Source organism: Cynoglossus semilaevis, chromosome 9 (genome assembly GCF_000523025.1).
Source record: "Cynoglossus semilaevis isolate Cse_v1.0 chromosome 9, Cse_v1.0, whole genome shotgun sequence".
NCBI lineage: Eukaryota > Metazoa > Chordata > Actinopteri > Pleuronectiformes > Cynoglossidae > Cynoglossus > Cynoglossus semilaevis.
This window is the reverse complement of record NC_024315.1, coordinates 16,932,435-16,945,460: the sequence shown is the minus strand read 5'-3', so window position 1 is coordinate 16,945,460 and position 13,026 is coordinate 16,932,435. Positions and strand designations below refer to the sequence as shown.

Here is a 13,026-nt window from a genome sequence, read left to right as displayed (position 1 = left end):
TCCTCTGTAGTTTGGTGGAGGGACAAATTAGCCCCATGTTCTGGGTGAAAACACCATTTATCTCCTCTGCCTCTTATTCAGACAAAGACGGGACACACTCCGTGTGAGTGAGCAAGATGGAGGGGTAGAGCAAAGTCAGGTGGGGTGGGAGGGTGGGGGAGTATTTGACTATCAAAATGATAATTGTGGGCAGTGATCAGTCAGGACAGAAGTGACTTGACTGTCAGTCCTTCATTACAGAGGACGCCATAGTCTGAGAGTTGAAATTCAAGTCATCATTTCAGTTGTACTAGTGGAAGTGCTGCAGTCGACCCTCCAGTGAAGAAGAGCTCAGTGGCACACACTCAGGTCTAGCTGACTGACCTGGAATGTCTGGATTCCTGTCTCCTAGTCTTTTTGTGTGTCTCCTGACACAAATAAGTGGGGCAAAATGGAGGCAGCTATGGCCGGGGCCCCTCTCCACGTGTGTGGTGCTGGATGACTTAAAGGATGGAGGAGGGGTGGAGGATGCCTTGTGTTTTACTCACACTTGCCTCAGAGGGGGTGAAAGGTGAAACATTCCTGCCTGAGCGGCAAGTGCCTGGGAACTGAGCTCCTCACTGTGTTTTTCTCAGTAAGGAAAACATCGGAACAAGTGTTTGAAGGCAGCTGCAATGAATCATCCCTGTTAAAGGAGAAATAATCTTCAGTCCGAAAGATAATCACACTGAACACTTGACAAACAGGTTTTCTTTTTTACTGCTTCTATTATACAAACATAGAACGGGGGGGGGGGGCAAAGGAGGAACCTATACGAGTGAGTAGAGCTTTCTGAAATCTGTCCATGGCTCCTACTGTCACTCCAGACACTTGTGAAGCAGATCTAAATCTGACTAAAATTGTTGGCTCTTATTTTACAAAATATTATTTCACGTGCAGTGCAACATGTCGGTCAAATTCAGACAAGCCAATTTTGTATCCTAAAACGCCAGTAGTCCCTTGAGATATATTTGAGTCAGTATTAATGAACGAACAAACATAAATCAAGTCAGTCACATTCCTTCAGTGCAGCACATTCCCATTGTTTTGCAGTAGCAGCAGGAAGTTCAGCAGAAGAATGTCAAGTTCAGTAGTGATGTAAGATGTGAGAGCTTCAACTGCTCGACCGTATAACCAGTTAGTCAGACTTGGTATTCATATGGTATGTTGTATCTGAAGAGCTGTATCAACATTTTATTTATTACAGAAAGTCAAATAAGAAAATGTTCAATAAAAGTAAAACTTGTGTGGAACAAGTCCAAAATGGCTCCTTTGGTATAACTAGCGGTAACTCATGACCTTTGACACGTCAAAGAAGGCACAGGTCTTAAAATCTGACCCCATTGAGTGAGCTTTTAGAACTGCTTAGCTACGTGCTCCTACAGTAGGACTTTATTTATAATGAGCCCAGTTTCTTATTTTTAAATATCCCACTGGCAGCGCTGGTTGACCTGAGAGCCTGCAGCAGCTGCTGAAAATACCCGCCTTTCTCCTTTAAGACTTCACACCAAAGCACAGTAACCTGTAGCTTGCGCTGCTATGTAATATGCATGTGTTACACAAGCCCCGCTCTGCAACAAGAGATATTCAGAGCACGTACGCTATGAGCAACAACAGCAGCCCCTCCCCATGCAGAGCGCAATGGAGAAAGAGAAGGGTCTGCAGAGATGGGTGTGTTCTCTGACGTCAATCCCATCTCGCCATCTCCAGTCCCCCCTTTCATTTTTCATCGGTGACTGATTCATACAGTTGGGTGCTGCAGCATAAATCCAGCGCATCACTATCAAAATGAATGGGAATAAATGTTGCATAAAAACCAAGGGGGGGGGGGTGGATTTTTACCGTCAGGTTTGTCTCTTTTGTCCATTGCGTTCCAAAATCGTGCTTCCATCTCCCGAACAATCGTTCTTTTTGTCTCTCCTTTGATTCTACACTTCCTCCCTCCCTCCCACACCTCTTTATTATGTNCATGTAGCCCCACTGACCTATTTTATGGCTCACTGTCAAAGACGGGAGCAGTGTTTACCGCTTAGCGTCGTTTCTAGGTCAGTGGGACAGAGCAGACGTATGCATTCTTCCTTCCTACCCGCCTTTGTGTCTCTCTCACACACACACACTCACACACACTCAGTTTCCTGCAAATTGTGTTCAGATTTGGCAGAATAACACATTTGCTTCTGGCTTAGCCTACGAGTTTCCAAAGGTGTCCACATTCATTTCTGTTCACCTCAGCTCTGCTCCGGTTCTTGAAGAAAATGAGTCAAATAAGAGATGGACGGCGTTCTGCCATAGAAAATCTACATCCACACCCTGACCCTGAACGTAGATCAGCCGTCTAACTGCTGTGACACGTGAAGATAGCAGCAGACTTTGTGTTTTTTTGTGTATGTGTAATCATAATAAGAAGACATGACCACTTTATCTTTTACATACTGACCGAGGGACGGCAGGAGACACAAGACATGTCCTATTTTACAGCTACACCCTACATCCTGCATCCTACAGCACAGACAGTGTGAAGTGAAATCTTAAACTTAATCATGAAAAAATCTGAATTAATGTCATGAGCAAAGTTTGACCTTATGAAATCATGGACATGTCCAACTTTTTTAAAATGTGCAAAAACACAACAGAGAAGTTGCAGATGGTTCTACCTGGCAGGTGGAGCACAGACGAGGGTTTAAAGTGAAATGGGTTGAGTGGCTTGATCCAGTGTGGTGCCCCCTGTAGGAAGGAATTGAAAATAAATTAAAACATTTTTCTGTTGTTGAGCAAAAAAATAGATCAAAGATAAACTCAAATGATGTTTGATGAATTATTCAAAATCTTAATGTCCCTGATGTCCTCCCACGTACACTGTTTAAATACGAATGTTTTTAAGTAACGAGGAAAACTAGGCTGCTGAAATCACTGGTAATGAAACAACTTCAAGTCTGGGCTCCCATTATTTCCACAGTTGCAAAAGAAAAATGACGCCACCAGTTGAGTCATCTCACACACGCACACACACAGTGACCTAGATTTCTGCATTCCTTGTGTGTTTCAGTGATTGTGTACTTGATTTGTTGGTGTTTCTGATGGACTCCAGTGAACACTGTAGTGGTGTGTAATGCACTGAGAGAAGTGAAAAAGAATATACAGACGCAGCTATGATTATTATATAATCCTCCAAACATCCTGTCCTTGTTGTTGTCGTTAACTCAGAGCTAAGTGTCTATTAGGTGGCTAGAGCTTCCTCTCAGTGTTGACATAAAAGTAAGAGGGTTCGGCAAACTTGTGGTGTTGTGTCATTTTTAGACGCTGCGATAGTTACCACAGGAAAAAAACTGAGCCATTACAGCTGTGATGTAGATCTTCCTGCCCGCACAGCTCTGAACACAGATGTCTGTCCAGATGTGCAAGTAAAAGAATGACTCCTAAAAGCCTGGTTTAGCCCCTTGTTTCTTCTCAGTTTTGATCACTGTTTATAAGAGATGTAACATTCACAATAGTATTCGTTTTTACCAACATACTTAACATAAATAAATGAATGATTCCTCCCTGAATTGGACTCAGTACAAACTAGGTCAACTGAGGTGTGGCAGTGGAAGCAGCACTAACACATGACGTAAAAGAAAATGACAAAGTTCAACTTTATGAAACTTTTCTTAAGACTTTTCATCTTTAACCAAATAGGACACACACTGAACTATAACATAAATTGTTGCAATTGGATGCAAAACACATTTACTCATGTCTGTTCTCTTTTTTCTCCTCCCTTTCCTTTTTTCTCTCCCCCCTCATAAACCAGGTAGTCGTCAGCAAACAGCAGCACTGAACCAGCGGCCTAAGGGAATCCCTGTGATCACACTCCGACCTCTATACTGTTGAACAAGGAGAGAAGAAGAGCAGCAGCCTGACCACTGTTCTGCTGCTAACTTGGACAAAAACAATTGAACTGAAGTTTGTGTGGAAACACATCGAGAGTGTGAAAAACCTGCTCTGCAGACTTGACCAGACAACCTTAGGCTCTGTGTTCAACACCTGAACTTATTTATCCTCTTGGTCATACACAACACAAGTTCAATGTCTAAGATTTTTGTGGAATTCCACCTCTTTTTAATCTTCCTGGCTAATTTGGACACTTGAACGTCGTCTTCTTGAAGAATACGCAGCAGAAATCAATGAGGCTTTCCCTAAAAGTAGCACAAATACCTCACCAAGTATATTTTGCTGATCCTGCGACATAGGCCTAAACACCTAGTGAGAAAGCCGAAGGCTCTTATTGTAAAATTTGTTTTTATTATCCCTCCCCCTTTGCCCTTTGCTAGAGTCATACTCTGGCCCCCAAAAATGGAAACTTTAAATCTGCACCTCCAATCCACCAGCAACAAGAATATCATGGAAGCAGACAAATTTTCCTCCTTCAGTGAGGACCTCCCATCCCCAGATCCTGAAAGTGGAGGGCGAATCAGCCGCCAGTCTAAAGGTAGCAAACCTGGTTTGTCTTCTCGCCGCAAGAGAGAGTTTATATCTGATGAGAAGAAAGATGCTTCATACTGGGAAAAACGGAGGAAGAACAATGAAGCCGCCAAACGCTCGAGGGAGAAGCGTCGTCTTAATGACATGGTGCTGGAGAACCGAGTCATGGCACTGAATGAGGAGAATGTTCGTTTAAAGACAGAGCTCCTTCAGCTTAAGTTGCGCTTTGGCCTCATTAGCACAGCATCCTATATGGAGAAAAGCCAGCAGATCTCTAACAGTACTGCAGGTGGCAGCACTGGTAGCAATGGGAGCAGCAGCAGCAACAGCACACCAAACGTTAACACCTACCTCTCAAGCAGTGGGTACTCCAGTGCATCCCAAGTGATGCTCAATTCTGACTCATCAGAACCTGAGCAGTCCAGCAGAGGCGAGCGCCACTCTACGCTCCCCAACTACTCTCCCAGAGGCTCCGTCTCCGATATGTCAGACGGATCCTCCAGTCCAGAGCCCATGGGCTACAGCATAAAGACAGAGCCCTCAAGTTTGGAGATGACCAGGCTGGAAAGCAATGGAATTCCAGAGGGATTTACGAATGGGATGCCAAGTGTGACTTACCAAGGCAGTCATAGTGCTCTGGTTTCTCCTCACCAGCAAAACACCCTGCAGGCTGACAGCGCCATGGACTACCAACTGCACCAGCAGCAGCAGCTGTCCAGCATGGAAGCGTCAAGCCCTGCTCCTCAGGCCACTCCTGCTCAGAGGAGCGTCATCTTGTATCGTTCCAGCAGCGGCTGTTATCCCATGGAAAGTCAGAGGGTCGAAGACCAACAAGTACAGCAGAGGCCCAAGTTCTCTGACTGCTCAGTGACCATCACTGAGGTGGCAGAGAAGTTGGAGAGGACAAAGACCTTGGACTCGCCTCAGTATGACTACACCAATGCTCACTCTGAAGCAGCAGAGGAAATGCAGCAAACGTTCAACCCCAGCAGTCAACAGCAGGACGACATTCACCGTCACTACAGCTGCCAGATCCGGGAGAACAGTTCTCAGCATGCAGGGAGCAACCAGAACCCCTTCGCCCCTGATCTGATCCACAATGCTGAGGAGGCCAAGTCCTCCTTTACACAAAACAATGGCTACCTCAACACACTGGATGAAGAGCCCCCGGTGCTCACCTACGAGGGAGGGCCCCGGGCCGAGGGCTTTTATCAGGAGAGCTCCTCCACTAAAGACACTTCCTCCAGCGATGGAGATCCACGTAGCTCTGACAAAGAGGGTTCCACTGATGACGAATCCCCTTCCTCATCCTCCTCTGACATCAGCAGCTACTATCAGAAAGCAATGGGAGCTCCTGGTCCAAACGGAGAGTGCCAAGTTGAGATCAAAGGCACAGCCCTGCCTCACAAGCTCCGCCTCAAGTACAGAGCATTGTCCAATGGGGCATCAAGAGCCCAGGTAGACGGCACAGTTATTGCTCCCATGTCCCCTTCACCCACCTTGCCTCAGCATCCTTATTTAGCACTGTCCCATAACCCAAACATGAGTCAGGCCAATACGGAGAATGAAACTGAGTTTTCCAGGGAGGACAAACGCCCTGGGAACGAGAGAGCAGAGGTGAAAAGAGAGGGAGGCAAAAAGGGATCCAGCAGCGGGAGGGGTGGACGCCATAAGAGGCGAGAGTAATGATGGAAAGATGCAGCTCGAACATTCTTGCATCACCTCTTTCTCATTACAACTACAGCTACACTCTAAACCTGAATCAGTTCACAGATCCAGCTCCTGCTGGGATCCTTAACAGGGTATTTAAAAAAAAAACACTTTTCAAATGTAAAGTAATTAAAACCAGGGATTACATTAAATTTAAATAGAAATCTTTGGTAATTTTACTGTAAAATAAATGTCTGTAAATGCATTTGGAATTTGGATGTTTGACTTTTCCAAATATATGGAAATATTTTTTCGCTTGTTGTGATATACCACAAATTGCCTGACACAATGACTCCAATAGTGGGCAGCCTAAGTTGTGAGTGACACTTTTGATCCAAAGTTTTCTTATGTTATGTATTCTATTTGAGTGTGGCCTACACCGTTATAGTCTGGCACTGTAACTACTGCCCAGCCTGACATCTAATATTTGCCCCACAGTAAAGGAAAGACAATAACACTACGTTGTACTGTAGCTCAATGGCTAAAAAGGCTTCCGATTCAATTTTTAATTACACGTCATAACTGTTTTACAAAATGGTTACATACTATAAAAAGTCGTAAACTACCGAATATATATATGATTACCACTAAATATGAAAAGAATCAGAAAACTCTGTCTCCTGGTTGTTACACTACATTTTTCCACTGAATGTTGAACCTTCAGGTTTACAGTGTAGGTCTGACCTTGTTATAATTCAGGACTGAAGTATGTTTCACGTCAGTGTGAGAAGTTAATGAAACAAGTGTCACTGTGTCACTTCTCTCCCTTTACTTTTCTCCTACCTCTCACTTTTATTAGAAAGAAAAGATTGAGTGGAACTCACTGAGGTGTGAAATTATTCATTCATCATTCATTACTGCCTTGGTGACTGGTCAGAGTTTACTGTGGCATCGTGACCAAAGATACACATCCTTCTGGGTTTAGCAAAGAATGACGTTGGTCCTTCCTCTGAACCATAGACTGTATATAAAAAACAAATGTAGCCATTGTGTTGCAAAAGTGACGCCGCTGCAGAAGACTGGATGTGGGTCACTGGTTTTGTAAAGTGGATAAAGCGACTTTTAATTCACATCCACATCAGACACATTTCCTGAAGCATTTATGGTCTGGGTCACTGGTTCCAGACCATCCTTAATAAATCATGATGTCAGCTCTTATATCATTTAGCAAAAATAAATAAATAAATAAAAAGTTACTTTATTACTGTGCCCCAAGTTGGCTTTAGCCATCTTTGCACCCTAGGCGAGATTGAGGATTGAGGCTCGCTGTAAACCCAGGGATTACAGCAATGCCCACTCCAGCAGATGGCGCACTAAGCGACTGCCTATGTGGCCTATGCCAAGAGCTGGCTCTGACCAGTACCTCAAAAACTAGCGGATCCGTTTAAGTTTACTTTCATGGCTTTAGTAAGGCTTTTAGTAACTTCTTTTTTTTTTTTCCAATCGATCGTTATTTTAACGATGATCTTATTATATACGTCTAATGCTCTGAACCTATGACAAACTTTACGACGATGATCCCGCACCCTTTGGCCCCACACCAGCCCTTATTTACTTCTGAAGCACTTAGAATGTATATTACTGTGACATAAATTTACATATAATGAATATATATATTTTAAGAAGAAAATGTTTTGTGGTAAAAACTACAAAAAAAAAATAAAGTAGTGGCATAAGGAAGTTGTGAACTTAAAAGTGAGATTGTTCTTGTGGAGACACCAGGTATTGCATTCATTAAAATAATAAATAAAAATGCTTTTTTCCCCTAAATGGATAATATAGACCGCACTTTTAGTGCAGTGTCATGTATTAATTTTTACATTGAAAATGTTTTTTTTTAATCCCATTCAGTAGTCGGTACTTGTTGGCCTTCAATTAAATTGTACAAATTTGTAGGATTTCTCCTTTACGTAAGGGACAAACATTTTTTATCAGTTATTATATTATTACCATAAAGTTAATAAATCAATAGGTTGAAGATGGGTTTATTTAACTCTGTTAATTCAAAATTTTGAGCATTTTTATTTATTTATTTTTTTCCTATTTGCATGCAGTTACCTTGTGTGTCTTTATTCTTGGCCTCAAAAATGATTCTTAGAAATTAAGCCTCAACTCGAACAAAACTGAAAAAAAAAAAGACTTTGGTTTGTGGTTCTGGTGAGCCCAGGTGTTTGACACTGTTAAAACAGTCTCAGCCACTTACTGTCGCATCAGTCAAGGCTATGCAGTCACACAGCTGTCGGCAGATCCTGACAAACACACACAGTGTCATGTTTGCCAGCTTTTTGGCAGAAAAAAAAAATCAATACATCTGTCTTTTCCAGACAGCAGTCGTCTGGCTAATATCTCTGTAGTCGCCACCAGCAAAGCTGCTCTCTCTTTCTCTTTCTCTCTCTCTCTCTCTTTTTCAGGTGCCTCTTTATTGTGTTTGTCCCTCGTCCCCTAACTGACTGACCCTCACTCACCTCTGCACTGAATTGTTTTTGCTCCAGTAGCTGCAGTAAGTCTCACAGACTGTACATGTTTGACTCTCACTTCCTGGTGCCTGGTCACTGTGTATAAATGTAAAGTCTCTCTCTCATTCTCTCTCTTGTAAACTGCTGTCATTATTATTATTTTATAACTATTTTAATAATATTGTTATTTTCTATGATATTCTGCTGTTATTTTTGGATATTATTATTGTTGTTGTTGTGCTTGTTGTTCTTACATGTATTTTTCCCAACTTCCTGTCGTGTCTTTTTGCCCCCACTATTCCTGGTTGTGCTGTGTATTTGACCCTTTGCTGAACTTTGACCCCATTCACCATTTGTACTACGTGTTACTGTGTAAACTTTGCTGTTTGCCGGAAGTCTTTCCAACTTTGGAAAAAAAATGAATTGAAAGCTTGTCCAGAAGTAATTTTGTATTTGCTATACTTCACATGGATATGCAGAATGGTTATAATGGAAGAAAAAAAAACCTCATTTTTGAATGTGAACCATTCAAAGTGGGGGGAAATAAAAAGGTTGTTGACTTTACAGATGTGTCAGAAGTGGAAGTTTTTGAGTCATTTTTATGAATCAGCCTGAACTGGGCTCTCTCCCTGTCTCTCTCTCTGTCTTTGTTTCTCTCATTCACACCAACAAACTGCTTTTTGTAAAGCCAGTGCATAGACATAATATACTAAACATCAAAAGAGACATATTTAAAAAATATATATCAAAATAAAATTCTGCCTTAAACACATTTCTACATATATAATGATGACAGCAATATACAGAAAACAAATTTTTGTCTTATCTAGTAAGGTTTATCTTAGTCCTAGTTAATAAGATTAACCGCAATGGTAGTTAATCATGACTAATCATGATTGTGATTGTAGTTAATCACGATTAATTATGATCATATTGTGATTGTAGTTAATCACGATTAATCATGATCACGATTAATTATGATCACGATCACCGCAAATCCAAATAAAAAAAAAATCATTTCAAATCATTTTAAATGACAAGCCTAATAAAAACACAAAATATTACTTTTGTTCTTTTTCATGTATTTATTTATGTATTTCTGATCATTTAACTATATCGATAAAAAGTAATTGACCAGAATAAACATTAAAAAAAAAAATCAAACATATGGATTTAAGCCTGGCTTGTCACAAAAAATAAAGCGTCTTTAATGTGTGTGACATCAAAGTCACTCTTTTCCGTCACTGTGTTGTTTTAGTGTGAATTCAAATGGACAGCTCTGGTTTCTCCAAAGTTAAAAGTGGGTCATAGCACGTCATTGGCTTAGTGTTGGTTACAGAAGATTCAAAGCTGGAACAGTTTAATTCATTGCACAATAGTTTGCTCCCCTTTTCTCCTCCTCCGTCTCCCCCACTTTCTCCTCTCAGCAGGAGACCGTTCAGCTGTGAACACTGCAGCTAACTAACGATCGTTTCAAACATCGGTACAGCAGGAGCTAAACGGCACCGTCCTCTGTGAGAGCGTCACGATCACGCACTGACAATAATTTGGATTATAAAACACACGTGCACATATGTGCACGTATCACCACAAACACACAGGCACACACTCAGTCCCTTCTTTTCCACCCTGGCTGTCCCTGTGCTGCTGACCTACATACTGCAGCATCCATGTTACATAACCCCCCCCCCCCCCCCCCCATTACACACACATTCACTCACTCATATGCACAAACACACACATGCACTAATCCCCTAGTTTCACTTGTTTTCAAGGGGATTTTTCACATGTAGTCATATTCCTACACCCACACACCTGTGCGTTTGTTTTTAGGACAAATGTCAAGGTTTTTATGTCACATTTACAAAAACACAAATGGACATACATGAATTTCAGTTATACTTTTTAGTGCCCGTAAATGATATAATAATAATAATAATAAATCATTGCTCATAACACACACACACGACATAACACAGTCTTTAGCAGGTTGAATGGAGTGAGACTTACCTGCGGGTCATGTGACCTACTTAGGCTGAGCCTCCGTCTGTTTCATGGTCTTGACATTTGTTACCAGTTCACCTGCAAAGAAAGTTTATCTGTGATATTTGAACTTCTTCTTCGTCTTTTTTGAAGTGTGTTACAGGCATTAATTTCAAAATGTTCTGTTGAACCAAAAATTAAAACACAGATAAAGGTTTTCTTTGATGAAATAGAATTAATTATGTGTATGTTTTGTTACTAAGGGGACTGAGAATGACAGAGAGACAAATGTGTGTGAATAAGAAGAGAAAAATGAAAAGTAGGTCAATGTTTTTCTTTTGTTTTTGCAACTAATATTTATCGTCAGTTTCCGCTCTCACTGTTTGTCTGTTTTCATGGTTTCTTACCTGTGCTGCAGCTTTGTTTACACGTTAACTCCACAACCAGGATCCAGTTCCTCAAATAAAGCTGCATGGACAAGTGTCAACAACATTAGCTCCGAGTTCAAGACAGTGTAGAAACACCTTCAGTGTGTACAGTCACCACTGACCTTCACAAATGTCGGGTCTTTGTCCAATTGGTCGGTGAAAAAAAACAAACTAATTTTAAACGTCTTTGGTTTTCTCATTAACTACTGTTTGTCATCATGTCACTATTTCACTGCTGCTGGCTAACTGTAGGCTAACTCTTACAGCCTGATCACTGTTTGGCTAGTTCTTTGCTAGCTTATGGTTCTGTTGTGGCATCCATTTTAGGCCGACATAGGTTTTAGAGCATGTTAGTTTGGTTTTTTTAAGAGCGTGTTGGAAACTTAACGTCGTACACAGACCGTGAAACAGCAGCAGTGGACCGTTTGGAGATAAAACCACCGAGACACAGGCTGTAACCTAGCTGTACAGGGAACCCTCTGCTATCGCGGTACTTGCGTTCCAAGACTCACCGCAAAACGGGAAAATCCGCGAAGTAGAGGCGGGATACTTTCTATATTATTTACGTATATACAGTATTTACCCTTTACGTACCTCCCTCCACCCCGTTATCAACCCTCCCTAGACTGTGTTTCCCATTCCCCACACAATTATATGCACAGTACAGTTGTATAATGGAACGGCGAAGGCCAGTGCTCAGCTGCTGGAGGGAGAGCACGGGGGTAGTGACGCAGGTGCAGCCCCGGACGCAGGTGAGCACAAATCGAGTAATCAAAGGCGAGGAGATTGAAGTGCATACTGGTCAAGACGGACTGGCCGTATATGAAAGCCGGGCACAGCGCAGGAGCGCACATTATTATGAAGAAAAATAAAGACTGTTAACTTTCGTCTGTGTCAGAGTCTTCGTTTGGCCTTCGTAACATGAGATGATCCGCGCATTTAGGAGGCATCATGGGCGTTATCTTTTTCATTATTAGGGCCAACTTTCACCAAACACAAAAGCACAAACGTTACAGCAACGTACCATGTAACGGCGAGTGGCGGACAGACAAGGGGAGATGCTGAGAGATGCTACGATGCATGAGCCAATCAGCGTGAGGGACACAATGCCGTGTTCGATCTCCCCTGGGTAAACAAAGATACCAGCGATTTTTGCTATATTTCTAATATTTTAGGTTACAAAATCTTTTTTATCACGACAATAATGGAATTAAAAAGAAAATATTTACCGTAAAATACCGCGATATAGCTAAACGGATTAAAAAATGCGATGCGATGTCCTGAGGGAGCGAAAGGTGAACCGCGATATAAAGAGGGGACACTGTATTTGATTATTTTACATGTAATAAACAAATACTTTTGAGAACAAATGATAAGGTGTCCAAACAATAAGAGAGTTGTGTCTTTTCTGAGACTGTATCTACAGAGGTGTGACCAACATAACAACAATTGTTCAAATCAAAGCAACTACAAAGGGAGATGTAAGGTATTTTCAGGCGTCTTTGTCCCAAATCTGATCTTATTTCTGCAGTGAAGTTCCACAGAGATGTGATCTGTGTTCATGTGTGTGCTACTGACCTGCTTTTCATACAACAACAAGAGAGCGGAACGGAGGGGGAGAGCCCGGGAGAGGGGGAGTTTAATGAAGTTTACACAATCAGGGCATGTGACGTAACCCTCCCATCTCCCTCCCCCCTTCACTCCTACTCTCAATAACTCTTTCTCTCTACTCAACCTTACCCCTTCCTCCCCCGCCCCTCCCGGTCCCTCCTTACTGACCTACTTTCCTTCATTTAGCAGTGTTTTTTTCTTCACAAGCCTCTGCACGATTCATAACAGCCCAGAGAGGAGACAGAGGGGGGAGAAAAAGACGAGAGAGAAGTGCCATTCAAAAACACTGTAGGAGTCTCCTCAACATCACCCCGTTACTGTAGCCTGCTAGGGACAGGAGGGCAGCACTCTGTAAGTGT

General features: G+C 42.1%; 1 protein-coding gene and 1 long non-coding RNA gene across 5 annotated transcripts in view; one reads left to right on the top strand and one right to left on the bottom strand.

Moving 5' to 3' along the window:
- The window catches only part of LOC103384212 (nuclear factor interleukin-3-regulated protein-like), a 13,164-nt gene extending 3,955 nt beyond the window's left edge, over window positions 1-9,209 (top strand). Inside the window, exon 2 of the mRNA XM_008317646.3 lies at window positions 3,809-9,209. Coding sequence (XP_008315868.1) covers window positions 4,351-6,165 — 1,815 coding nt within the window. The 5' untranslated portion in view covers window positions 3,809-4,350 and the 3' untranslated portion in view covers window positions 6,166-9,209. The remainder of the gene's footprint in view (window positions 1-3,808) is intronic.
- The window catches only part of LOC103384214 (uncharacterized), a 21,315-nt gene extending 9,146 nt beyond the window's left edge, over window positions 1-12,169 (bottom strand). Inside the window, exons 1-4 of one of the 4 annotated variants that reach the window (XR_003050604.1) lie at window positions 11,179-12,169; window positions 11,036-11,096; window positions 10,656-10,727; window positions 2,673-2,742 (exon numbers count right to left, since the gene is read on the bottom strand). This is a non-coding gene — a long non-coding RNA (uncharacterized LOC103384214). The remainder of the gene's footprint in view (window positions 1-2,672; window positions 2,743-10,655; window positions 10,728-11,035; window positions 11,097-11,178) is intronic. The other 3 variants (XR_003050603.1, XR_003050605.1, XR_001760498.2) reach the window with 3 other exon arrangements.
- Window positions 12,170-13,026: the final 857 nt, after the last annotated feature.